The sequence below is a fragment of the Miscanthus floridulus genome, chromosome 15 (assembly GCF_019320115.1).
Source record: "Miscanthus floridulus cultivar M001 chromosome 15, ASM1932011v1, whole genome shotgun sequence".
Classification (NCBI taxonomy): domain Eukaryota; kingdom Viridiplantae; phylum Streptophyta; class Magnoliopsida; order Poales; family Poaceae; genus Miscanthus; species Miscanthus floridulus.
Window position 1 is genome coordinate 7,872,124 of NC_089594.1, and position 27,260 is coordinate 7,899,383.

General features: G+C 47.9%; 1 protein-coding gene, 1 long non-coding RNA gene and 2 pseudogenes across 2 annotated transcripts; 2 read left to right on the forward strand and 2 right to left on the reverse strand.

Annotated features, from left to right (window-relative positions):
- Positions 1–5,391: 5,391 nt before the first annotated feature.
- LOC136506940 (uncharacterized) lies at positions 5,392–8,420 on the reverse strand (annotated as a pseudogene).
- Positions 8,421–13,472: 5,052 nt separating this feature from the next.
- Positions 13,473–20,723, forward strand: LOC136506941 (probable LRR receptor-like serine/threonine-protein kinase At3g47570; annotated as a pseudogene).
- Positions 16,515–17,701, forward strand: LOC136509199 (NDR1/HIN1-like protein 13). The gene has a single exon (XM_066504026.1). It carries the CDS (start codon positions 16,546–16,548, stop codon positions 17,440–17,442), a length of 897 nt encoding a protein of 298 aa, XP_066360123.1. The 5' UTR covers positions 16,515–16,545; the 3' UTR covers positions 17,443–17,701.
- A 656-nt stretch (positions 20,724–21,379) lies between the features above and the next one.
- On the reverse strand, positions 21,380–22,530 carry LOC136509647 (uncharacterized). Its single transcript, XR_010772411.1, has 3 exons — positions 22,520–22,530; positions 21,678–22,345; positions 21,380–21,590 (listed from the first exon to the last, which is right to left on the reverse strand). It is a non-coding gene; the product is annotated as an uncharacterized lncRNA (long non-coding RNA).
- Positions 22,531–27,260: the final 4,730 nt, after the last annotated feature.

The following is a 27,260-nucleotide window of genomic DNA, read 5'->3' on the forward strand; positions in this document are numbered from 1 at the left end:
GAACTAGGAATAAGAGGATACAAACTTGGGCATGGGAGGCACGGGGAGTGTATTAACCCAGCAGTAGGTCACATAACCGCGGTGTATGACCTATATCATGAGACCGTGGTGAAACCTAGAGGTGGAGCTAGGGGGGCACGGGGAGCTAAATGTTTAGTGAACTACTAGATAAATCAATCTTTGGATTTTCAGTGCTGGTACCCAGAAAGCTGCGACAAAACATTTGACCTGCTATGCTAAATCCTTGCAATTGTGCATCATTTCTACGGGGTTATTAGTTTTAAGGGGAATAGATCTATAAGCCATTCAAATGACAAATGGAGTAGGTAGCAATTAGTGTAGCTAATGTTCCTACTGTGCAAACTTCTGGAGCTTAACATGTTGGGTGACAAAATAGAGAAGGTGATTATCATACAATGTTTTGGATTCTCATTTCCTGCTTGAATTTGCTCCTACTTTGGAACAAAGCTAAGTCTCTAATAGGTTGAAGTAGTCACTCTTAGCTTACTTTAACTTGTATCAGTACTTCAGTATGGTTACTTTTCATCCTCTCGTTTTTTCATCATTTGTAGTTCAGCATGCAGTACGCTAACAGATGACATTTGGCTTTTTTACTATATAGTGAATGTGTAAGTATGCCTTATCTTTCGGTCATTTGGCATTTTTACAATGTATTTTCTATGCCAATCACTTTTTATTTGCAGGTTTCAAAATTCTGCTTGAGGGAACAGGTTGCATATATTTGTGCTAGGTAAGATGAAGGTGGCTTCACCCCTCAGTATTATAATCTATAAGTAGTTTGACAGACTTGATCTATTCACTTGTCAATTGGCCATACAGGGAATATACAGTAACAGGATGTCACATAAAATTAGTTTCCTTTATAAGTTTTGCTTTCAGGGATTAGGTTCTGTAGAAATTACTCATTGCTTTGCTCTCAGTAGGCATCACCCAAATTCAACTCAGTTACTGAAAGGACTGTTTATCTTCTGCTCAATGTTAGGCTATAAAGCTAAAGGAACAAACTCTGAATAATCTGAAGGCCTTCAATGCTGAACAAGAAAAAGATGTTGAACGTGTTCGGCTAAGAGATAATCTCCTCAGAAAGGTGTGTTTATGGCTGGCTGCTAAGTATGCATTAGAGATCCATAAGTGTTTAGTTTACTGCTAGATAAATTTACTAGGCTACTAAACTTCATCTTGCTGCAGAACACAATATGAAGGCTACAGGTCTCACAGATCTGTGCATAGGACATGAGCTGATTACTAGGCTTAGGTTTCAGATGTTGATGACATATAATACTTCACATTGGCCTGGTTACTGGGCTTAGGTTTCAGGTGTAGTTCTAGATATTGTTACTAATATAAATGGATTCATCCATATTTAGATTTGATATTGTTTCAAATAGCAGCAGCAGCACTAAGACAAGGTAAGCATCCTGCAGATTCCTCTCTAGTGCGTGCCTGGCTTTGCTCTAAATTTGTTTCTGTGCAGCAGGTCAGTCCATTGCCAGTGAGCGGCAATTTGTTCTGGCAGCTGGCAGCCTTGATTTTCAGATCAACAACACAAGGTATTCTTTAACAACAACAGCTGTAGCTATCAACTTTCTTAACCTGGAGTTCGCCTGCTCCGTGAGCGACTGTGGCGCCATCCAGGGCACTGGCGGCTGCGCCCGGCCAGACGAAGGCCTCCTGTCGCGGGCGTCGGTGGCCATGAACGCCTACTACCAGTCCCGGGGCAGGAACTCGTGGAACTGCTTCTTCAACGGCACCGGCCTCATCACCATCACTGACCCCAGTGAGTAGATCTGAATAAGATTGTAGGGATGATTGTTTTTGTTTGTTATTTATGTCCATTATGTGAGCAGGAAGTATCCTTACCTTACAGAATCAGAGCTGCTAGAATTCCAATCAAGACCTGTAAATATTTTTTTTTTCTTTGGAAAATAGGTTTGCCGAGTGTAATTTCAAAAAACACTCGGCAAACAGTAATAGTACGCTGAGAAAAAAAAATTTCTTTGGAAAATAGGTTTGCCGAGTGTAATTCCAAAAACACTCGGCAAACAATAATCCTTTGCCGAGTGTATTTTGAAAAAACACTCGGCAAACCATTTTTTTTGCCGAGTGTCAAAGCATTTGCCGAGTGCGCGATAAAAAACACTCGGCAAATAGCTGTTTGCCGACTCTGTAGATGCCGTGGGCTGTTTGCCGAGTGTTACACTCGGTAAAGCCTTTGCGAGTGTTTTTTGGTCTTTGCCGAGTGCCTATGGCACACGGCAAAGTCTCTGTTTCCAGTAGTGTGAGTGGTACGGCGCCTAGATATGCCAATTCTGGTCATGGCCCTTTTCATGATTTATTTAGTGCTCCTCTGGCTTATACTGAAGAGTTAAATGCATGTGTGGTCCATAACTTGTGCTCTAGTTTCACTTAGGTCCATCAACTCTTAAAGTAGGTTTTTGGGTTCATAATCTTTGTTAGTGGCGCATTCCTAGCCCATACCCCATTTGTTTCGATTTTTTAACCCACGTGGCACCTCCGGGTCCAAGTGGCACACGCATGCAGGTGCATGCACATGCACGTCGGCGTCTTGGCGAACGGCCAGCAGCAGCAGCCGGTGCAGCGGCAGCCCAGTCCGGCAGCCCACGCTGGCACGTCGGCGCCTTGGCGAACGGCCAGCAGCAGCAGCAGCCGGCATGCACGCCCACGCGGCACGGCACGAACGGCGAGGAATGCGCTGCGTGATCGGCGTGGCCCTGCGGGAAGTAGTAGACGGCGGCGCCGACGGGCGACACGGCGCATAGGGAGCCCGCGCACGCCTGCCACAGTTGCGGGTGCACGCCGCGCCCCTTGGGCTTGGCACGGCCAGCGGCGGCCTCCGGCGATGGGGCCGGCGGGGGCATATGCGCCGCGAACGTGAGCGTCGTCGTCTCGAGCCGCGTGGGCGCGTAGGCTGCAGAAACAGACATGACTGGGTCATCGGCAGGGCGTAGGGCTTCTACGTCGCCAGCTCACAAGACGGCACCAGCAAGACCATCGTGCTCACCGACATGTTCGAGGGCCCCGAGACACCGCATGGCGGCGACACGCTCAGCTTCTTCGGGGTCCACCGCATGGCCGCGCCGGAGTCTCACATCGCCATCATCGGAGGCACCGGCCACCGGCAAGTACGAGCACGCCAAGGGCTTCGCCGCCATCCAGACGCTGCACCCTGGCGACGAGCACACCACCGACGGCAGCGAGTGCTGGTGCCGCCGCGACGGGCAACGCAGGAGCCGCCGGCGCGGGCGTGGGTGACCACCCGCTGACGCTCTTCATGCACGACATCCTCGGCGGCTCGCAGCCATCGGGGCGCATTGTGACCGGCGTGGTGGCGAGCGCGGCGGCCAATGGGCAACTCCCGTTCGCGCGCCCCAACACCAACATCTTCCCGATCCAGGGCGTGATGTCGCTGCCGCAGGGCGCCAGCAACCTCATCAACAGCAACAACGTGCCCTACGTTGCGGGCCTCGGCGGCACGTCCTCCGCCGTCGTCCAGAACAACGGCAACCCCGTCAACGGCGGCAACAAGAACATCCCCTTCGTCAACGCCGCGTATGGTCTCGGACTTCCAGAAGCGCATCATGGATGATAATTGAGGAGCACAAGCTACGAGTCTCAGCATACTGTATCATACTGACAGAGCTCTTTTTGGTGCCTTGAAGCCCTTGACAGAGCTCAGATGAAGGACTAATTGCCAAAAGTTTCTTCCTCCAGGGCGAGTTATTTTTTGTGACAGGACATCTGTTCTTTGGTTACAGTTTCTTCGATACATAAAGTTCGCCATAGAATTACATGGTAGCCTTTCAGCGAACAATGAGAGGTCTACATGTCTCTAGGGATGAAAACGGTACGAAAATATTTCGAACCAACAGCTTTCGTTTCCTAATGTTGTTCTTGAAACCCATCCAGCTCCATTTTACGTAGGATGATGTCATATTATCATGCCATTTCTTTTAGGAGTAGCCATATCAGAATAGCTGAAAACATCCTTGATTTACTCGTACAATCTCACAATATGCTGATGCGATCATAGCACCTATTAGTACATTACATACATGGCCGAAAGCTGGCACAGTACTTGCAATCACAAACATTGCACGAAACTGCGGGAAGGACAAGAACTGGTAATTGTCGATCTAATGGTAATGGAGCGGCTTATTAAATGAGGTGAACGTTGAACTGGAGTAGAGTCTCGACGCCGTCGGTGGTGTGCTCGTCGCCAGGGTGCCTCCGATGATGGCGATGTGGGACTCCGGCGCGGCCATGCGGTGGACCCCGAAGAAGCTGAGCGTGCCGCCATGCGGTGTCTCGGGGCCCTCGAACATGACGGTGAGCACGATGGTCTTGCTGGTGCCGTCCTGCGAGCTGGCGACGCCCTGCCGATGACCCAGTCATGTCTGTTGCTGCAGCCTGCGCGCCCACGTGGCTCGGGACGACGACGCTCACGTTCGCGGCGCAGATGCCCCCGCCGGCCCCATCGTCGGAGGCCGCCGCTGGCCATGCCAAGCCCGAGGGGCGTGGTGTGCACCCGCAGCTGTGGCAGGCGTGCGCGGGCTCCCTGTGCGCCGTGCCGCCCGTCAGCGCCGCCGTCTACTACTTCCCGCAGGGCCACGCCGATCACGCAGGCGCCGCCGCCGTGGACCTGCGCGCCGCGGGCGTGCGCATCTCGCTGTTCTTGCCGTGCCGCGTGGGCGCGCATGCCGGCTGCTGCTGCTGCTGGCCGTTCGCCAAGACGCCGACGTGCCAGCGTGGGCTGCCGGACTGGGCTGCCGCTGCGCCGGCTGCTGCTGCTGGCCGTTCGCCAAGACGCCTACGTGCATGTGCATGCACCTGCATGCGTGTGCCACCTGGACCCGGAGGTGCCACGTGGGTTAAAAAATTGAAACAAATGGGGTATGGGCTAGGAATACACCACTAACAAAGATTATGGATCCAAAAACCCACTTTCAGAGTTGATGGACCTAAGTGAAACTAGAGCATAAGTTGATGGACCACCCATGCATTTAACTCTATACTGAAATATAATTTGCTAATACGGAGTACATCAAACTTAAACATAGATGGCTCTGGTACAGTGGGAATTTTGCAGAGCCTGGGCGAGACACAACGCCATACTAAGGGCCTCTTTGACACGGCTTATGTCGGCTTCGGCTTCATCTATTTTGCGCAAATCGAGGCACTGTAGCGTAAAGCCATTTTGTAAGCCGGGGTTAAAATGAACTAGAAGCCGGGAAAAGCCAGTTTTTCTGGCTTCACCGGCTTTGGCTTCACCGGTGAAGCCGTTTTGGATGAGCCGTACCAAAAGGGGCTTAAGACAGTATTTGGAGGAGCTCCGGCTCCAGCACTGTTGTGTTATTGCAGCGTCACTGTATCAGAGCCGGCGGAGCCCTGGACCCTAGCTTTGGCGGCTCCTTGCCTGTTTACATTGTATTCTGGAGGAGCCAGAGCCCCTCTTTGCCACCTACAGTATCATACAGTGTTTTCACAGTGCAAAAATGAACACATGCAGGAGCTAAAGCCTCTCGGAGCCGAAACAAACGGGGCCTTAATAATAGCAAGGTTAGGCAAAATAGTGCAGAGATAATTATATATATAATGTACAGGTAAAATTAGACAGCCGCAATAGTTTTTATTCTAAATTAACATAATCACTAAGTTGTAGGATCGGAGAAGCCTGCTCCCTGCCTAATATGTGTACGTAGCTAACTGTCACTAAGCCTTTTGTGCATTTGGGGCTAATAAGGTGTGGTCAGTACTCAGTAGCAGCCAGCAGAGGAGGCCGTCCATCAGCCCAGGGTGCAGGGCCAAGCCGGCAAAAATCGAGGCCCTGTACCGAACTCTAAAATGAGGCCTACCTCCCTATAAAATATGACTGTAAATAAGATATATGATACATATCACACTAAGATATATCAAAAACCGTACCTATTCGACTTTTGCTTTCATAATTTTTAATTGAAGTACTTCATTTTTTTAGTGTTCCTTGAAATGAAATCTTCAATGATATGCTCATAATCAATCTTCTCGAGCAATACACTCTTAAGTGCTATTGTAGCCAAATCATTAAGTCTTTGTTGTGTCATTGTCGAACGCAAATATGACTTCAATAGTTTCAATTTAGAAAAGCTTCGCTCTGCCGATGCAATGGTCACAGGAATGGTAGGCAATACTTGCATTGGGAAAACAGTCATGCCGCTTTAGGAACTTTAGAATTTCAACAGGACCCATATTTTCTTTAGGAATGAAATCTTGAAGAAACTTCAACTCCACATACAATTCATTGGCATCAACATTAGATTTTCCGTCTTTTGTAAGGACAGCCCCAAGATTATCACAAGAAGATTTCAAACTCGTGTCATCCAATGACTGTAATGTTTCAGAGGTAAATAAGAAACCAAAATTTTGTTGGTAACTCTGGTATTGTTCAAATCTTGTTGTAAGCGAGGAAATTGCTTGATCAACAACAGGTAAAAAATAGTTGATTCTAAATAGCTCCTCTGAAGACTGTGTACCAGCATTTGTGTCATCTAAGTTCTCATCAAAATGTCTCTTTCTTTTAATTTCTCTTCTTTTACGAAATGTTGTACCAATATCCATCTCAAGTGCAATTCCTTTGGCAATCTCTAATGCTTCTAAGAAACCAGTTTTCCTATAATCCTTGAAGAAAGAAATCAACCCTTCCACTTTCTCAATAGCAACATCAATAAGCATATCCTTTGCTTGCAAGTGTTTGCTTACTAAATTAATGGCATATAATACCTCATACCAAATGACTGTTGCCAATATAAATTCATACTCTCCAAGTTCATTGTTTGCTAAGCCCTTAGCCTCACTGCTTGTTTTTGGATCATTATCAACATCATATACCTGAAATTGAAAGGAAGAAAATATGTGTTATAGTTGGAGATAGCCAAAATAAGTACATCATTATCAAATATCAATACAACAATATTGGGTACCTGAAGTAGAGCCTCTCGAATGTTTGTGCACTGAAATCTTATAGCTTTAACACTTTCAACACGACTCTCCCAACGTGTAGCTGATATTAACTTGAGAGTCAATCCTGATATGTTATCTTTTAGAATCTGCCATTTCTTAGTAGAATTAGCAAAAGTTGTATAGATGCGCTGGATGATTCCAAAGAAGTCCTTAGCTTTACCACAAGTCTTAGCTATATCACAAAGTGTTAAATTAAGGCTATGGCAACCACAAGCAGAATAGAAAGCATGAGGATTTACATCCAAAAGTTTCTTTTTTACCCCTTTATGTTTTCCTTTCATATTTGACCCATTGTCATAACCTTGTCCTCTCACGTCATCTATATCAAGACCAAGGAGCTTTAGTTCATTCTCCAGCACATCAAAAAGTCCTGGCCCAGTTGTATCGTTGACATCCAAAAATCCTATAAAGGATTCTTCTATGCGAACATCACTTGAAGATGAGTCAACATATCTTATAATTAAAGACATTTGTTCTTGGTGGCTTGCATCAGGAGTACAATCAAGTATGACAGAGAAGTACTTTGCACTCTTTATTTTCTTAATAATTTCAGACTTAATAGCAGAAGCAAGCAAGTGTATCAACTCATTCTGAATCTTAAAATCAAGATAATGAGCTTGAGTTTCCTCACTTGTAATACGACGAACATGTTCTTAAATAATTGGGTCAAATTCAGCCAACATCTCTACCAATCCCAAGAAATTCCCATTGCTATCTTCATACAGTTTGCTATTAGTCCCACGAAAAGCAAGATTATGCTTGGCAAGAAATTTAACAATGCAAACAATTCTGAACAAAACTTTTCTCCAATGGTCCTTTTCTTTCTCGAGTTGTCGTTGAGCGGCTTTATCAATAGTTTGATCCTTTTGCAATCTACTACGCAACTCATACCAAGTTGCCATACTCAAAACATGATTTGGACTTGTTTCATGCTCTTTAAGTCTACTACCAAGATGTATCCAATCATTAAATCCCTCATTTGCAAACTGACCTTTTCGATGGCCTTTTGTAAATAATTTACAACCAAAGCAAAAGACCCTATCGAGTTCCTTAGAATAGACAAGCCAATCCCTATCACAATGCTCTCCATTTGATAAAATTCTTGTATAGAATAGTGCAGAAAACCTTCTAGTATATCTATCCTTAGGACCTTTCTGAATTGATAAATCTCTTCTAGGGCCCTTCTCTGCTAAAATATCAATTTATTTATGATCAAGGGAATCCCAATATCTAGGATCAAATATATCAGGCTGAAAGGAATCATTAACATCCACAATTGGTGAAGTACTATTGGCCCCAATGTTATCAACATTGTTATCCATTTCAATGTTTGTGTTATCAATAAGAACTTCCTCGACCCCAACAATATTTTTTGTCTCCATCTGACCATCTCTAGGATCAATTAATGTCATCATTATCGATGGACACTTGTGACTCTTTTCTAACAAATTTATCCATAGCCCCCTTTTGAGATTGAGTTAAATCCTCTATTCTTTGTTTTTTCTTACGCTTTTGGTAACCATATTCATACTTTCTAGACCGATTTGCAGAAGACATGACTACAATCTTGTATCGAAACACTAGATAATCCAGAACTAGAACAAATATAACTAAACACCTAGATGGATCAATATTATATTAGTCATTATCCATCAATGTTGATTAAAATATTGAAAATTAATTGCATCAGAAATCAGATTAGTATACCGATCTGCCGCGAGGCTCGAGACACGACATGGACTGACGGATCACCGATCATGGACGAGACGGGATCTGCGAGACTGTGATTTGCGCGAACTGCGATGGAGTCCTGCTGTCCTGGCGTCCTGCCTGGCCGGCGCGGCGCCCTGCGGTCTACGGATGCGTCCTGGACGTCGATGCGGCGCCTGGCGGCTGGCGTGATGAACTGATGAATTGATGATGCAGCTTGCAGTGCTGTACCGTCTCGGTACCTGTGCCTGCGATGCGAGACAGCGAGAGGGCCAGAGGGGCAAGGCATGCCGCTTGCCGCTTGGGGGCTTGGGGCCTTGGGCCTGGCCGCCTGCTGCCTGCCATGTGCCATCGATTGGGCCTACTATACACCTATAGGCATGTACAGTACATGTACATCTATACCTATACTACACCTTGTGCTCGGCCCTGCCAGGGTGGCCGGGTCTTGGCTCCGCGTGCTCTGGCCTGGTGGTGGTTACCACCCACCTTGCATTGCTGGGAACTCCTGCTTTTTGTTATAGAAAGGGATAGTGTGTTCTCTGTATGTTTGGAATTTTTGTTTGTAGTATGCATGTGATGTGTGCATGCTCAGAAAACGAAAACAAACGGTTTGCAGATGGTCGTGCATGTGATTGTCTGGTCAATTGGCCAACGCGTGATCATCGACAGCTTTGGTATTGAAACCTAGCTAGTAGGGACATGCACATGCGATGCGTGCCAAGATGAACTAGCAGCTAGTTCGGTTGGCTGGTTCGTATCGTTACTAGTTCGTAAAGAAGTACTGCTGGTTGGTTTGTATGAGAGAAAAATATTATTCCGGTTAAAAATTTACGATCATTTACGACAAGCCACGATCAACCAAACTACAGGTCGATCGTGTCTACACGCGCGCGATTGCGTGCTATAGCATCTCACTTGGTACGCTTTTGTGGCGGTGAAGCTTGCGACCTGACCAGTTCGTTGCTCGTGCGGCCCGCCTACAAACTTCACCGCTACCGCACGAGATAGTATTAGCTATTAATTATATTTATTTAATTATAAACTGACATCAGCAACCAGAGAGAACGTGTCAACGCAGATTCGGAACTGTTTGGAAGACTTGTTTTATTCAATTCCTCATGTTCCTGCATGCATTGTACACGTATACCGGCCAGTAATGAAATATATAATGCATAGCTGGCCTGGAATTCGTTTCAAAAAGAAAACAAATTAAAAAGAAATGCAGCTGGAAGCACGAATGCAAATTATATAGGCCGCGTTTAGTTTCGGCCGGAATCTGCATTTGCACAGCGTTTGATGTGACGGCAAATAATGTAGCAATTTTGTTTGCATTTATGAATTATTGTCAAATATGGACTAATTAGGCTCAAAAGATTCGTCTCGCAAAGTTCAACCAAACTGTGCAATTAGTTTTTGATTTCATCTACATTTAGTACTCCATACATGTACCGCAAGTTTAATGTGATGAGAAATCTTCTTTTTGCATAGTACCAAAGTTTGAAGTTTGGGAACTAAACAAGGCCATAGACGCATTGTTGTTGCCTCACACACTCCAACGACCTACTAGAAAGTTAGCAGAGGGCTCAAGCACGGAGAAGCTAGCTAGCTAGCTGCTTCCAAATGCATGCATGGTGGGTAACGCCTGGCAGCGCCTGCCGTTGCAAAATCAACAAACATTGCGCCGTCTTAATCGAGCTCAAATCCTTTCTTTCTTTTTTCCTTCATTCATGAGTATATATATAGTCCGGCCCCACCAGTCACCAACTCCTTATTAAATATTTTAAGCATTTATTAGTTATTACATCGATCGTGTCTTGGAATAGCACCCTGATGAAATCAAATGTTTTCGTGTATATATGTTATGCCAAATAAAAATGTCATAGGATGTGCAACGCGTGTCCTTATTATCTGACTCCGCCTTCATCCGGATTAAGCTGATGATTTGCAAATTAAATCAATTCTAACTCAGGGTATCCACAAACTGATAACTAAGCTCACATAATCTCGCTCACTCGATCGGCGGCTTCGGGTTTTAACCATCGACGGGCTAACAGCTCCCACGGCAAGGTTAGAGTTTAGGGTTCAAACCGGATTCGAGATCTTGGGTGTGCTTAGAAGAAAATCTGATGAATCTAGGAGGAGAGGCCGAATTACCAACAGTGCTGGCGGACACGGGACGGTGAGGGCGAGGTGGCGGTGGCACCAACGAGAAATGGAGAAAGAGGTTGCTAGACAGGGCAAGAATAAGAGTGTCACTGTAATAGCCTGGTGGAGTCGGGTCAAAGTAAGGGTGGGTGGCGACGATAGATTACCATCGAAGACGAAGTAGAAGGACGGTCTACGGATTACGTCACACACCGTGTGAACGAGTAGTGTTAAGGAAGAAGCGTAGCAGGGGTAGAGGAAAGACAACATATACATAGAAGAAAAAGAGAGCGACCAATCTTGATCCAACGTAGCGGTTCAAAAATCAAGTGTCCATTGGCTCTAAACACTCCATCTCAGAGTGGACAAGTTCAAATAGTTTACTATCGTGCCATATGTCAGACTGAAAAGGTCCTAGGATGCATGCATATGCTTCTCTGACTCTGCCTTCCTCCGCTGTCAAAACAAAACAACTCTTGCATCATACCAAAAGAAAATAACACTATCATGGGACCTGGTCTCAAGAAATATTATATACCGATTACACCATATATTTCATTTCATATACTATAGGTCTATATCGAGTTACATATCGTCTAATAAAAATAGCGACAAAGCTTTTACCGTCTTTTTAGAAAAAAGAAATATATCTATAGTTATAGTAAATAGTTAATACTCCCTTCGTTCAACAAAAATAAAATTCTAGGACAAGTACCAAGTTAAAGTATCATTAAATTTGTCATAAGATATATTTTCATACTATACTTATTTGATGTCATAAACATTAATATCGTTATCTATATATTTAGTTAAATTTGATACACCCTAACTAACAGTGCATCTATAATTATATTCTTTTGTGCTAGAGAAAGTACTATACTATAGCAGTGAAATGTGAAGAGCGTGATATGACCGTTTCCTTCCTCGCTCCTGTCCCTTTCCTTCTCCCTCCTTCATTTCTTCTTCGTCATTGTCGTCACCACCTCACGCGCTACTCGCGATCTCATCTTATTCCTCCCCCTCGCCTGTCTCCATCAACGCGGCTCCGTCGCCCTCACGCATACTCCCTCTGCCCCTATTTAAGTGTCGTCGTGGGTATCGTGTCAATTAAGTTTTTTAAGTTTAACAAAGTTTATAAAAAATATTAACAATATTTATATCTCCGAGTAAATTTGTTATGAAAATAGGTTAATGATCTATCTAATAGTACTAATTATGTACTATTAATATTAATATTTTATTTTATTTTATTTTATATATTTAGTCAAAATTAAGTATGTTTAACTTCTCGGGAAACGAGAACGATAAAAAAGGACAGAGGATGTACATATATAACCACAGGCGGGCATTCACTCCCACGCTTTGCCTGCCTCGGCTCGGTCAGCGCCATCGCCAACTGCATCCACCCATGCCTCCTCCGGTCCTCCCTCCTTCCCGCTTCCACCTCCACCAGGGCGATCGTGACCTGATTAACCATCATTGACAATAAGCCGATGCCTCCGTCACCTTCGCGGGCGTCGTCTGCCTTGCCTACGCCGCGCTCCATGAATTGAAAAATAATCTAATAATGAAATGGGAAGCACTTTCTAGACATTGGTCTAAATTCATGAAATCCAAATAGACCCTAAGTGTGTGCTTACATATACGAGTTCGGTACTAGGCCTCCTAGGCTTCAGGTTCATTTAGTGAGACGGTCTCTGCATTTTTAGAGACGAACCTCTTAAGAGGCCCGCCTTTGAAACGGCGTTGTCTTCGAAAACAGATACACCGTCTTGAAAATCACTAACTATTTTTAGAGAATGTCTTTTTTTTTCCGTCTCTGGCTCTCATCAAACACCATATATCGTAAAATCTATATGTGTGGAACTTTGTAAGTATGCGCCTGATTGTGTATCAGTCTTTCAGAAAACGAAAACAAACAAACGGTTTGCGTGGATGGTCGTGTGATTGTCTGGTCAATTGGCCAACGTGTGACCGACAGCTTCGGTCGAAACCTGCCTGCAGAAATGCAGATGCATACGTACGTATTCTCGTAGGACATGCATGCGATAGATGCGGTGCCAAGATGAACTGAACTAGGTCGTCTCTATGCACGCGATTGCGTGCTAGTATATATGTCCCTATGTGCACGCTTTTGTGGCGGTGAAGCTTGCGACCTGACCAGTTCGTTGCTCGTGTCGTGCGGTCCGCCAACAAACTTCACCGCGCGCTACCGCACGAGTATTAGTTATTAACTATATTTATTTAAGAGTTAAATGCACCAGAGATCCATTAACTTGTGAGGAGATTTTCAGTTTGTTCGGCAGGACTGAAAAATAAACCAAAATACTGTTCCGGCTGATTGTTGTGGGAGAAAAATACTGTTAAGTCTGAAAACACTGTTCACACGAACAGTGAAAGTGTGACTACGCTGGCCAACCCAGCCTCAGCCGGCCAGCCAGCTGAACGCAGCCTTCGGTTAGGTCCATCAACTTCCAAAGTGGCTTTTTGGGTCCATAAACTTTGTATACCGTATCACTTAGGTCCATACTTCTCCACGTTGGCTTCTCGTGCTGATGTGGCATGATGCCGTGGCCATGCGGGCGTGCAAGCAGGTGTCGCCGCCCTGCCACACGGGCGCGAAAACAGGCCAGCCGCAGCCCAGCGGCGCGCGAGCAAAATCCAATGCCGTCACCGTGTCGCTCCCCTTCCTCGCGTCGCTGTCCCTCGTCGACAACCGGTTCCATGACGAGCTCCCCGCGGGGTCCCACTGCTGCCGAGCCTCCGCATCCTCGACTTCTCTGGCAACGCCTTCTCCGGCGCCATCCTGGGGTCCCTGTTCACCGCCTCCACCGCGGGAGCAGCGCGGACGACTCGATGTCATCGAGCTGCTGGATGGCGTCGCCCTCGATCAGCCCGTTGTGTCGATCAACCCGTTGTGCTCGATGCCTACAGCAACTGCTTCGTCGGCCCGCTACCGCGCGGCCTCGGCGAGCAGCGTCGGCTCCAGCTGCTCAACCTCGGCGGCAGCTTCTTCAACGGGAGCGTCCCGGCCGAGATCAGGCAGCTCCGCTCGCTCGGTTCCTGCACCTCGCAGTGGCAACTGCCGCTGCTGTTCATGTCGTTCGCGCTCATGTCCCTCGGGTCGGGCGGCATCCGGCCCTGCACGCTGGCGTTCGGGGCGGACCAGTTGGACAAGCGGGACAACAACGCTAAGAACGTGTGGACGCTACATACCTTCTTCAACTGGTACTACACGGTGCTAGGCCTCTCCATCGTGTTCGCGGCCACCATCATCATGTACATCCAGCAGGCCAGGGGCTGGGTCGCCGGCCTCGCGCTCTTCGCCGTGGCCATGGCCGTGGCCGCGCACACCGAGAGCGTCCGTCGAGCCGCCGCAATCGCCCAGGAGCTCCGCGACCTGGGGCACCCGGACGAACCGGTGCACATGTCGACCATGAAGCTGGTGCCGCAGCACTGCCTGACGGGGCTCGCCGAGGGCCTGAACCTGATCGGGCAGATCAAGTTCTACTACTCCGAGTTTCCCAATACCATGTCCAGCATCGGGGTGTCGCTGCTCGCTCTCGGCCTCAGGTTCGGCGCCGTGCTGGGCAGCGCCATCGTCGGCGCCGTGGCCCCACAGGCACGCGGGCGTGCGAGGAGGTGCCGTCGCCGCCGCTGTTGGCGCGGGCGAGCTGCTGCCGCGGCCACACAGGCGCGCGAGCAGGTCGTCCTCCGCGGCGTCCACCGTTGATGTTGTCGTTCCCCTCCCTGTCTTCGTCATGCAGCGCGCCCGCCGGGGATGGAGCTCGCGCCGACGAGGATGGCATGCGCGCTCGCTAGAGAGGAGCTTGCGGCGACGAGGGGCCTAGAGGCCGCCCGCGCGGTGCTCGCGCCCGCGTCGGAGCGTGCACGCGGTCGAGCTCGGGCCCGCGACGGTGCCCGCGCGCGGCGGAGCCCTTGCCCGCGGCAGAGCACAGGGGCGCCGGAGGAAGCTATTGGAGTTGCGCCGGCGGCCGGCCATGGAGGAGGGGACGAAGCGCCGCCGGAGGAAGCCACTTGCACGCCCGCATGGCCACGACATAGCCACATCAGCACGAGAAGCCAATGTGGAGAGGTATGGACCTAAGTGATACGGCGTACAAAGTTTGTGGACCCAAAAAATCACTTTGAAAGTTGATTGACTTAACCGAAACATTCTCATAAGTTAATGGACCTATGGTGCATTTAACTCTTTATTTAATTATTATAAGCTGACAGCAGCAAACCAGAGAATGTGTCAAAGCAGATTCGGCACTGTTTGGAAGACTTGCTTATTCAATTCCTCATGTTCCTGCATTGCACACGTATACCGTCCAAGAATGAAATATATAATGCATAGCTGGCCTGGAATTCGTTTCAAAAAGAAAACAAATTAAAAGAAATGCAGCTGGAAGCACGCACGCAAATGCAAATTATATAGGGCTCAAGGACGGAAAAGCTAGCTAGCTAGCTGCTAGCTGCTTCCAAATGACCAAATGCATGGTGGGTAACACCTAGCAGCGCCTGCCGTTGCAAAATCAACAAACATTGCGTTGGAACGGAGGAATGTAAAACACAGGAATAGAGAAAAACATAGAATAGGAAATGAATAGAGGTTGAAAAATATAGGATTGGAAAAACACAGGAACTCTAGAGGGGGTGGTGTTTGGAACACGGGAACATGACTAGCATTAATTGGAATCTATGAGTCTAGAAACTCAATGGCTTAAGCTAAGCATAACAGTAAACACAACTCCTTTCGTTTTATAAAAAGCTACAAATAAGTCCACGTGCCAAGATTTTATCCTTGCTCCTGCTACGGTTGCTGTGGTTCACTCTGGTCGTTTCCTCTTCCTCGATTTCTCTGCTAACGCAGTCCATCGTCAGGTTTGCCAGGATATTACGTTCTAATGACACCCGCCACGGAAGACAGCGAGCGCTCGTTGCCTCAGCAATGGCCAGGGAAAAGAAAACAAGGGGTCACGATGGATGTTTTCTTTCCTATGAAATCGGCGTCTAGCTACAGGAATCCAAAGGAAAGGGCAGCAAATTTCCTCCGTTCCAAACACTCAGTTCAGCTTGCTTTCCTCCGTTTTCTCGTTCCTATGGTTTTCCTTCAAAATTCCTACGATCCCAGCAGGGCCTTAATAATCAAACTTAGATCCTTTCTCCTTTTTTTCATTCATTCATGAGTATAGTTTATTATCGTGCCATATGTCGGACTGAAATTAAAAGGTCCTAGGATGCATGCATGCTTCTCTGACTCTGCCTTCCTCCTCTCCTGTCAAAACATGTACAACAACTCGATCCTGCATCATTTCAAACACTACCAACCATGGCAGGCATCTGGTCTCAAGAAATATTATACCAATTCCACCGTATTTCATTTTACACTACTGTACTAGAGCAGTGAAGAGCGTGAGATGACCGTTTCCTCCCTCCCTCCATCGTTTCTTCTTCGTCGCCGTCGTCAGTCGTCGCCACCTCACGCGCTGCAGCTCGATCCCTCCCCCTCGCCTGTCTCCATCAACGCGGCTCCGTCGCCCTCACGCGTACTCCTACATACATAAACACAGCCAGGCATTCACTCCCACGCTAAAGCTGCTCCGCCCCCGCGCTCGCCTCGCCTGCCTCAGCTCAGTCAGCGCCATGGCCGACCGCGTCCACCCCATGCCATCTCCCTCCTCCTCCCCGCTTCCACCTCCGCCAGGGCGACGGCGACCCGACCACCACCATCACCAACAATCCGACCCCGCGGCGGCGCCGGCCACGGAGACGACGCCGCTGCACCCGTCCTTCTTCCACGACCGCCCGCTCGCGCTCTCGCCGCCGCCAGGCACGTACATCATCCAGGTGCCGAAAGACCAGGTCCTCCGCTCGCCGCCCCCGGACCGCGCGCGGCGCTACAAGAAGCTGTCCGGCCGCCCGGCCCGGCGCCGCCGCCTCCGCCGCGCGTGCTGCCTCGCCTGCGCCGCGCTCCTCGCCATCCTTCTCGCCGCCGCCGCCTTCGTGGGCGCCGCCTTCCTCGTCTTCCGCCCCCGCGCGCCGTCCTTCTCCGTGCCCTCCCTCGCCATCCGCGGCCTCGACGCCTCCGCCACCTCCCCCGCCTCCACCTCCCTCTCCCCCGCGCTCGACGCCGCCGTGCGCGCCGACAACGGGCGGAACGGGAAGGTGGGCGTGGAGTACCGCGCGGGCGGCGACGTCGCGGTGTCCTACGCCGGGCAGCGGCTCGCGGCGGGGACGTGGCCGGCGTTCCGCCAGGCGCCGCGGAACGTGACGGTGGTCGCGGCGGCGATGCGGGGCCAGGGCGTGCGGTTCACGGAGGCGCAGAGGACGCAGCTCGCCGCGGAGCGGGACGCGGGCGCCGTGCCGCTCACCGTGGAGGCGAGGGTGCCCGTGCGGCTGCGCTTGGGGAAGGTGCTCCGGACGTGGACCGTCGACGTCAAGGCCCGGTGCGAGGTGGTCGTCGACAGGCTGGACGGGGACGCCGCGGTGGTGAATAGGGGGTGCAGGGTCAAGGTCAAGCCGCTCTGGTGGTGGTGGTGATCGCCGCCGTCGCTGCCGGCGATCGTGTCCATACTCCATACACGTTGACGTTGTTAATGCCGCCTAAACATAAACGGCTAGTGATTATTAATAACAGTACTGCAGGGCATTCTGCATTGAACGCAGAGATTACGGCCCTATTCGGACTGATGCTGATGCTGATACTGATACTGATTTGTTACGAGAGGAAAACACTGTTACGAGCACTCATAGAAGCAACCAACAAATGGCGATGTTAAACAATCAGATGAATACTAAAAATTCAGTGAGCTTCTCTTAGGTATGTTAATCTTGCAGGAAATAGTCTTAGCGGAGCTATTCCTGATTCCTTAACCAAAGCTCCATTGCTTCGTGTGTTGAGCCTCTCGAGGAATTTCCTAGCTGGAAAGATCCCAGGTACCCTATTCAATAAGTCATCCAACCTTGTCACAGTTAACCTCCAGTGGAATCGTTTTCAAGGAGCAATTCCTTACTGCAAATAAAATCTTTCCGGAAGTATACCAGAATCATTAGGAAATGTTTCATCCTTAAATACCATCCTGCTAGCAGAGAATGCCTTGTCAGGACCGATTCCAGAAGCCTTGGGCCATATCCCAAACTTGAACACTCTGGATCTACGCGACAACAGGTTATCAGGGAATGTCCCTTATTTCCAGAAAACCACATCTCTACAATTTCTTGGGCTTACTAGAAATAATATTTCTGGAAGGATACCACCATGTTTAGGAAATATTTCATCCTTAAATACCAGGATGCTAGCAGAGAATGCCTTGTCAGGATCGATCCCAGAAGCCTTGGGCCATATCCCAAACTTGAACACTCTAGATCTACGTGATAACAGGTATCAGGGAATGTCCCAGCGGCGATATACAATGTATCATCACTCATATATCTTAACTTGGGCAACAATTCGCTTGATGGGCAGATACTTCTGAACACTACCCACTCACTCCCAAACCTCATGTCATTGATCATGAGTGGCAACAGATTCAGTGGAATGGTCCCGGCTTCACTGGGCAACATGTCAAAGCTCCAAGAGATTGATCTCTCGAGTAATTTACTAAATGGCTCGATTCCATCTCTAGGATCCTTGAGCAACTTCAGTCGACTGAATCTTGGAAGTAACATGCTACAAGCTGAAGACTGGGCGTTTCTGACCTCCCTGACAAATTGCAGTCGACTGTTAATGTTATCACTAGATGGGAATTCTCTGGAAGGAAACCTTCCAGAATCAGTCAGCAATCTTTCCAGAAACCTGGAACGGCTTAACTTTAGAGGCAACCAAATTTCAGGAAATATACCAGATGCGATAGGCAACCTTGTGAATCTCACTCTGCTTACCATGGACCACAACATGCTTTCAGGGAGCATTCCCTCAACTATTGGTAATTTAAGAAACTTGGTTGTTCTGACACTGTCCGCGAATAGATTGTCAGATGAAATGCCATCGACAATTGGCAATCTCCCTCAACTGAACCAGCTTTACCTGGATGATAACTTATTGTCTGGAAACATACCGGCAAGTCTAGGACAGTGCAAAAGGTTGGCTATGCTAAACTTATCTGTCAATAACCTTGATGGATCCATACCAAGTGAAATCCTGAGCATCTCTTCGCTTTCTTTGGGGTTGGACTTGTCAAACAACAACCTTAATGGAACAATACCATCAGAAATTGGAAAACTGATCAATCTTAGCCTATTTAATGTTTCCAGCAACAAATTATCTGGTGAGATACCAACTGAACTTGGCCAGTGTGTTTTCTTGTCATACCTTCAGATGGAAAGAAATATGCTTAGTGGGATTATTCCTCAGTCTCTCAATGGACTGAAGGCCATGCAGCAGATGGATCTCTCTGAAAACAACTTATCAGGTCAAATTCCAGAATTCTTCGAGAACTTCATGACCTTGGATTATCTTGATCTGTCATACAACAAACTGGTAGGACCAATTCCAACCAGTGGTATCTTCAGAAATTCAAATGCAGTCATGTTGGATGGTAACTTGGGATTATGTCAACAAATTGCTATATTTGCATTGCCGATCTGCCCCACCACATCAACAACAAAAAGAAAATTTAATGCACGCCTGCTGCTCATAGTAGCCCCACCAGCTACGATTGCTTTGTTGTCATTTCTATGTGCTGTTGCCACTGTTATGAAGGGAATAGCAACCCAACCACCTGAAAGCTTCAGAGAGACAATGAAGAAGGTGTCATACGGAGACATTCTTAAAGCTACAAATTGGTTCTCTCCAGTCAACAAGATCAACTCAAGTCATACGGCATCAGTATGCATCGGTCGCTTTGAATTTGATACAGACATTGTTGCCATCAAGGTATTTCATCTTGATGAGCAAGGTTCACTTAATAGCTTTTTCAATGAGTGTGAAGTCTTGAAGCATACCCGCAATCGCAATCTAATTCAAGCAATCACCTCATGCTCAACAGTAGATTTTGAGAATAATGAATTCAAAGCTCTGGTATATGAGTTCATGGCAAATGGTAGTCTAGACATGTGGATACACCCAAGTCTACACCAAGGTAGACCAAGGAGGGTGTTAAGTTTAGGTCAACGAATTAGTATTGCCGCAGATGTGGCTTCTGCTCTTGACTATCTGCACAACCAGTTGATACCTCCATTGATTCACTGTGATTTGAAGCCTAGCAATGTTCTTTTGGATTATGACATGACCTCAAGCCTTGGTGACTTTGGGTCAGCAAAGTTTCTCTCTTCAAGTCTTATTATTAGCAGTCCAGAAGGCTTGGTTGGTGCCTCAGGAACCATTGGGTATATCGCACCTGGTAAGTTGTACTATGCTATATGGCTCCTACATTGGGAGGACTATAAACTTATCTCTGATCTCTCATCATTTTTTGGTTAGCTTCTCAATTTTTCTATGTGCATTGTTGTGTGCATCTATTTCACAAAGTATGGGGATGGGATGCAAAATCTCAACAGGTGGTGATGTTTATAGTTTTGGGGTGCTCCTACTAGAATTGCTCACAGCAAAGCGACCAACTGACGAATTATTTGGCAACGACCTCAGCCTTCACAAGTATGTGGATATAGCATTCCCTGATAAAATCAATGAGATTTTAGACCCCCAAATGCAAAATGAGGAGAATGAAGTTGTTTGTAATCTACGTATGCAAAACTATATCGTACCATTGGTCGAAATTGGCCTGATGTGTTCCATGGAATCACCAAAAGATAGACCAGGAATGCAAGATGTTTGTGCGAAAATTGTTGCCATCCTGGAGGCATTTATTCAAACCTTTTGATAAAGGCAAGGTGATAATAGAGATGCATGGAATTTTGGCCAGGGATGATGATTTGATTTAAGAAGACCAGTGCATTATTCAAACCAGCTGGAGAAACTCAGAAAAGTATCATGCAATTTAACAATAATGGGGCTCAACCTGCTATACACAACTGAGATGAAGTCTGGTGAAAGATTTAAGGTGGGCTCTAAATTTCTTATTCTCCAGCAAAAAGTCGAAAGACTGAGGCAAGGCGTGGTCAGTTAACTCATCAAACACTGTCGCAGAGATTGCGATGTAGCAGCATTTTATACTTAATTATTTTCTCATTCAGTTTTGGCTAGAGATGGCAACGGGTAAAATCTGCGCGTATACAAGGTCCAGGTATCCATACCCGCGAGCAAAAAACCAAGCCGGCGCCCGCGCCGGCGCCCGCTATCCTCCACGGGCAGAAAACCGTGCCCATGCCCGCTATCCGCGGATAGCGCATGCCCACGGGCATGCCCGTGTACCCGCATAGCATTTATACAACAGTAAGGCAAGAGACAAAAACCATCAGGCAACACATAAATACAACTCTCAATTCTAGTTTTTCACCATGTTAAACAACCATCAGGCAAGAGACAAAAACCATTAGATAAAGGTCTAACCAAGCAAATAAATAAGTCTTACACACATTAACAGTTTAACAGAAATAAAGGTCTAACCAAGCAAATAAATAAGTCTTACACACATTAAGCCGTACAAGTCATTATTCAACACCATTACATAAAAAGTTCAACCAAGCTTAGTCGGAATCATCAGCAGTGATGCAAGATTCTAAAATCATCTCTTCTTGAATGTCTTGAAGGCATGACCAGAAGCTATTCATCCTTCCATCAGCATCATCTACAGTAAAATTTCATATATTTTAGTAGCTGCAGCAAATAGTTCTTATATGCAAATGAACAATCTATTACAGTAGTAGTGTAGTACCTTTTAGAGTGTGACGAAGCCAACTTTGGCTACACATCAAAGCTTCCAACATTTTAGGAGTAAGACGGCTGCGATGCTCACTTGAAACCCTTCCACTAGTACTAAAAGCTGATTCAGAGGCTACGGTTGTGATTGGAATAGTCAAGATGTCACGAGAAATTTGCCTCAAAGTAGGATAATGAGTTCCCTCCAACTTCCACCAACCAAGGACATCAAAATAATCATTCTCATCATAAGGAAGGGTTTCTTCATCCAAATAACGATCTAGCTCATCCTTACTTCTAACAAAGCTAGTAGTCTTCTTATTTGCTGAAAGGGTTTTAAAAATAGACAACTTGTGGCTTCCAAGGCATGAAGAACTGTCTAACTAATTTGTATTTTTTTTTCTGCAAATTGCTCTATATAGACAACTTGTGGCTTCCAAGGCATGAAGAACTGTCTAACTAATTTGTATTTTTTTTCTGCAAATTGCTCTATATGACGTTCCTCTAGTGGATTTTTCTTTTTTCTTTTTGAAAGATCAACACGAGTGGATTGCAAGCTAGGCACTCTAAGTTGGGAAAGGTTATTCAAAAGATCAACCCATGTCCAACAAAATAGTAAGCCTCCACAGAGAGTAGAAAGTACTATGCAGTACCCCTCGTACTTTAGTCATCCAGAAATGAATCCTATAGGTAAACGGTTTATCTCTTTATTAGCCCAAACACCAACAAATAAAATAGCTAGATATTTCAAGGCAATGAAAAGAAATTAAGAAGCATTCTAGGCCAAGACAACTTAAATGTGAATGAAACACAAGCAATCTCAACAATAATCCAACAAGCAGTACAATCATCACTCACTTCTTGTTGCGCCGCTTGGTCTTGGGGGCGCCCCCATCCTTCGAGCTTGGCAACAGGGCAGCCACACCGGTTGCGGAAGAGCAGCACGGCTCGGCCGTTGGGCGGTGCCATCCAGCGGAGCTCGGCGCGAAGGCACTCGTAGTCTGTGTTGTTTTCTGCACTGGCCGCCCTTCCACGGCAGCGCCTCGATCTCGCGCCACATGGATGCGTCGGCGCCGGAGCCGGCGCGCACGGCCTCCTCGGTCTGCAGCTGGACGTCGAACTCCAGCGAGACGGAGATATTGTGACCGAGGAGCGGGAGGAGGAGGAGGAGGCGGCGGGTCGCATCGCCGCGGCGCCCGCGGCTGCTGCGGTGGAGGCGGCAGAACAGTGAGTGGAGAGGAATGGCCGGAGCATAATGCGGCAGGCGGCGGCGCGCGTCGGTCTCGCGCGCGCTGGCGGGGCCGGGAGCGGCGGCACACGGCAGTGGGGCTGGAAGCGCTCGGCGATCTGACGGCGAGCCTGTGCACGGCGGGGAAGAGGAACGAGAAAGAAAAGAAACGAACACTGTGTAATCTGTAATCACTGGTGTCTGCTTGTGGTGGATAATTTTTTTTTTGTTTATTGGATTGCTGCCGTTACAATTTTGCAAGTTTAAAAAAATACTATTATTATTCACCTATTTGAAAGCATATCATTACAATTCTTCTTCACCTTGAATCATGCTATTTTCTACATATTCGACAGTGTCGGGCCCACGTGCAGGTGACTAAAGGTCTATGTATTCTCGTATGTCCCAAAATACCCTTGCTTCTTCTCTCTCCCACCACTCACTGACGTGTGGGCCCCACATGTCAGCTCCTCCTTCAACCTCCAACCAGCGCATGGTCTAAGTCCAACTCTGCTTCACGATCGAGCTCAACACGGGAGGCTGCCGGACGTCGGCGGCCGCTCCACCCCAAGCCCCCCTCCCCCGCTGCCTCCTGCTTGCCCAAGGTCGCGTCGCCCGCAGGCCAGGGCCTGCTGGTGGTAGATCTGGTCGTCAGCGCCATGGCGGACGGTGGTCCCATGCGGCCATGGCGGACGGATGTCCCGCACGGGCGGTCGGGGCAGTCGTCGTGTCGGCGAGATGCCGTGCGGCGTGGCACGTGTTGCTGCCCCCGAGCATGATGAGCGCCATCATCACGAGCGCCATGGCGAAGAAGAGAGAAGGCAGCGGATCCGGAAGCCATGGCTACTAGCTAGCAGAAGTGCGTGCTCAGGAACCTAGCTAGCTAGAAACTGAAGGCGCTGTTGCGATGGAGATGCAAAGACATGGTGAAAGGATCAAGATGCCCAAGAGGGGGGTGAATTGGGCTAATTCTAAATTTTCTTGCAATAATCAAATCCTACGGATAGCCCAATTAACCCCTTGTGCCTAGAAAAGTGTTTCTAACAAATCAACGCACAAATGACTTGCACCCTATGTTCCAAACTTACTCTAGCATAGCAATTCTATGAATGTAAAACAAGTATTGAATTGCTCAAAGTAAATACTCAAAGTAAGTGCTCAAAGTAAATAGGGAGAGAAAGGGAACGCGGCGATGTTTTGCCGAGGTATCGGAGAGTCGCCACTCCCCACTAGTCCTCGTTGGAGCACCCGCGCAAGGGTGTAGCTCCCCCTTGATCCGCGCAAGGATCAAGTGCTCTCTACGGGTTGATTCTTCGACACTCCGTCGCGGCGAATCACCCAAAGCTGCTCACAACTTGAGTTGGGTCACCCACAAGCTCCGCCGGGTGAACACCAAACTCCCAATCACCACAAAGCCGTCTAGGTGATGGCAATCACCAAGAGTAACAAGCACGAACTCTCACTTGACCACGCGAAGCCTAATGAGAAGATGGATGCACACTTGTCTACTCTTGATTCACTAATGAGGTTTCACTCTTGGATTCTCAAATCACAAACACCTCACGAGGACCTTGCTCTTCTTGGCACTCACAAACGTGTTTCTCAGCTGTTGGAATGAGCAAAAGTAGCTCCACTCACGAGTGGAGCTTCTATTTATAAGGCAGCCTGAAAAACGAACCGTTATGAGCTTCTGCGGGGTGACCGGACGCTCCGATCGTTTTGACCGAACGCTCCGGTCAGTTCAACCCGTGAATAGTTTTTAAGTGATGACCGGACGCTGTCAGGGTCTGGTCAGTACCGACCGGACACGTCCGGTCGCTCTTAGATGCTTACTGTAAACGACCGGACGCTGGATACTCAGGGTCCGGTCACCACTGACCGGACGTGTCCGGTCGCACTTTCTCAAGTCTGGACCCTTACTGGAGTCGACCGGACGCTGGCCCTCAGCGTCCAGTCACACGACCTTCCAGCGTCCGGTCACACCAGACTTGTTCTTCACAGTCAAATCAACTGACCAGACCCTGCGGTCAGCGTCCGGTCGCACCGGAGCCAACGTCCGATCAGTATTTGACCCTCCATTCACTTCCAACTTTCGATCATATGTGAATGAAGTTTGCTCCAAAGGATTTTAGGCATTCATAGGAGCTACCTAGAGCTAGTTTTCACAAGTGTGCACCACACCTAACTCACTAGACTCAACTAGGTCAAGCTACCCGTTCATACCCCCCTTCATAGTACGGCCAAAGGAAAAAACAAAGTTCTAAACTACTCTAAGTGTCTCTCCAACTTCAATTGACACTTAAAACTAGTTATCCTTAACCTTGTCGTCCATCCTTTGAAAACCGAAATAATTTCCATCGTAGGGGCATGACAACCTCAATTGCCCAATCGATCTCCATTACCATGACCTAACTTAATTGCCTCTACAAAACACACGTTAGTCATAGTAATCTTGTATTGACATTAATCACCAAAATCCACTTAGGGGCCTAGATGCTTTCAATCTCTCCCTTTTTGGTGATTGATGACAATACCACCTCAAGTATGTTATGGAGTGAGGTTTTTGAAGGGCTTGGTTCATATAAGCTTTTGTCGATAAGAGCAAAAGAGTTAGGCAAGCTGATATGACCCAAGCCAACACAATGTACTCAAAGAATATGAATTAAGCATGAGTACGAGTAACAAAGCTCATTTGCTTTGAAGTATAAGCGCGGAAGCAAAAACGAATGAGCATCACAAGTGATATGACATATAGATAATGCAAGGTAGAAATCACACATGTCAACTATCACAATCACGTAGATAGCACTATCACATATATATAATAGTATGCATGAAAGTAAACACACGAATGCATAAGTAATAGTGTATCACACAAATAAAACTCCAAATGTATATAATAAACTAATACTAGATAACTAGTTCCCCCTAAAACTCGCTCCCCCTGAGTCTACATACTCAAGCCCTCTCCCCCTTTGGCGTCAAACACCAAAACCTAAGGGTCGGTCGGCGGGGCTGCAGCGGACGAGTCGGGCCCTGAAGTACGTGGAGCAAGATGGAACTGGGCGCCATCATCATCTGACCCTGAGCTCTGAACTGACTGACCCTCTGAAGCAGGAAGTGTCGCTGAAGCGGTCTGAGTCTGAGCTGGGGCTGGTGCTGCCTAGGAAGCTGCTAGTATGTCTGTCGTAGGATCTGACGAGGCGACAGACGAGGGGAGCCTCTGAGTAGTCACTGCAACTGGAGCTGCTGTAGACAGACCAGCGGTATGCATATGAGGCGGAGTAGGCATGCCGGTCAACTCGCTGAAGGATGCTCCAAGACTCCTGGAGACTGACATCTCAGGCACGAATAGCGAGGAAGACTGCTCTGGTGTGAAGCCCGTCTAAAATGGAGTGAACTGCGGGGCTACCACGGGTGAGGCTAACCACTGGGACACCTGTATAGGAGGTGAAGCAAACTGAACTGGAGGCTATCCCTGACTCTGGAGCCCACTAGGCTGTACTGCTGGAGTCGTCGAAGTGGTAGGAGGCTGTGCAAGCTGGGGCAAAGGCTGTGGCAGTGGGATCCCAATGGCTGTCACTACATGCTGCATGAATCCCATGAGCTGCTGCTGCATAAGTAATTGCTAGTGCTGAAGGAGCTGCTGCTGCCGCTGGAACTTATCCTGACGAGTCTGAAACTGTGCGAAGTTGGCAGCTGTCTCCTGTGCCTGTCGTGTCTGATCCTGCTGCATCCACTCAAGAATAGCAATGAGAGCAGGGTCTGTCTGCGGAGCAGGTGAAGCAGAACTGGAGCTACCGGCCTCTGCATCGTGTCTATGTGGAGGCATCTGAGGTATAGGCTGGTAGTCGTCGTCAGAGCTGTCACTGTACTCGCTCACCTCCTGCTGTGCCTCTAGCTCCTCCTCCTCAGTGGCGGCAATCCCTTTGATAATCTCATCCTGCTGAGCTGTGGACTCTGGCATGTCGGGACGATGGCTAGGCTGTCTAGGTGCCTGAGGAGTGGTGTGTCTGATCCTCTGTGATAGGTTGTAAGCTGGGAACTCTGTGGTGGCACCTGAATACTCATCCATCATGCTAGGGGGCTTATCAAGCACTACTCTGTGGATGAGGAACGTGATCCAGTGAGCATAGGGAAGCTGCCTGCGACCCTTGAATCCCTCAGCTATTGTGTCCTCCATCTCTGAAAGCAGGAGATCCCAGATATCAAATACTGTCTGCTGCATGATGGCATTGAGAAGCCATAGCTGTAAGCGAGTTAGGCCCTCCCTGTATCCCAACCTGGGAAGCAGTGTCCTCCTGATGATGGCCTCTAGTACCCTTGCTGTAGGAGTCAAGTCACTGGGGTTCCTGCTCGACCCCTCTCCAA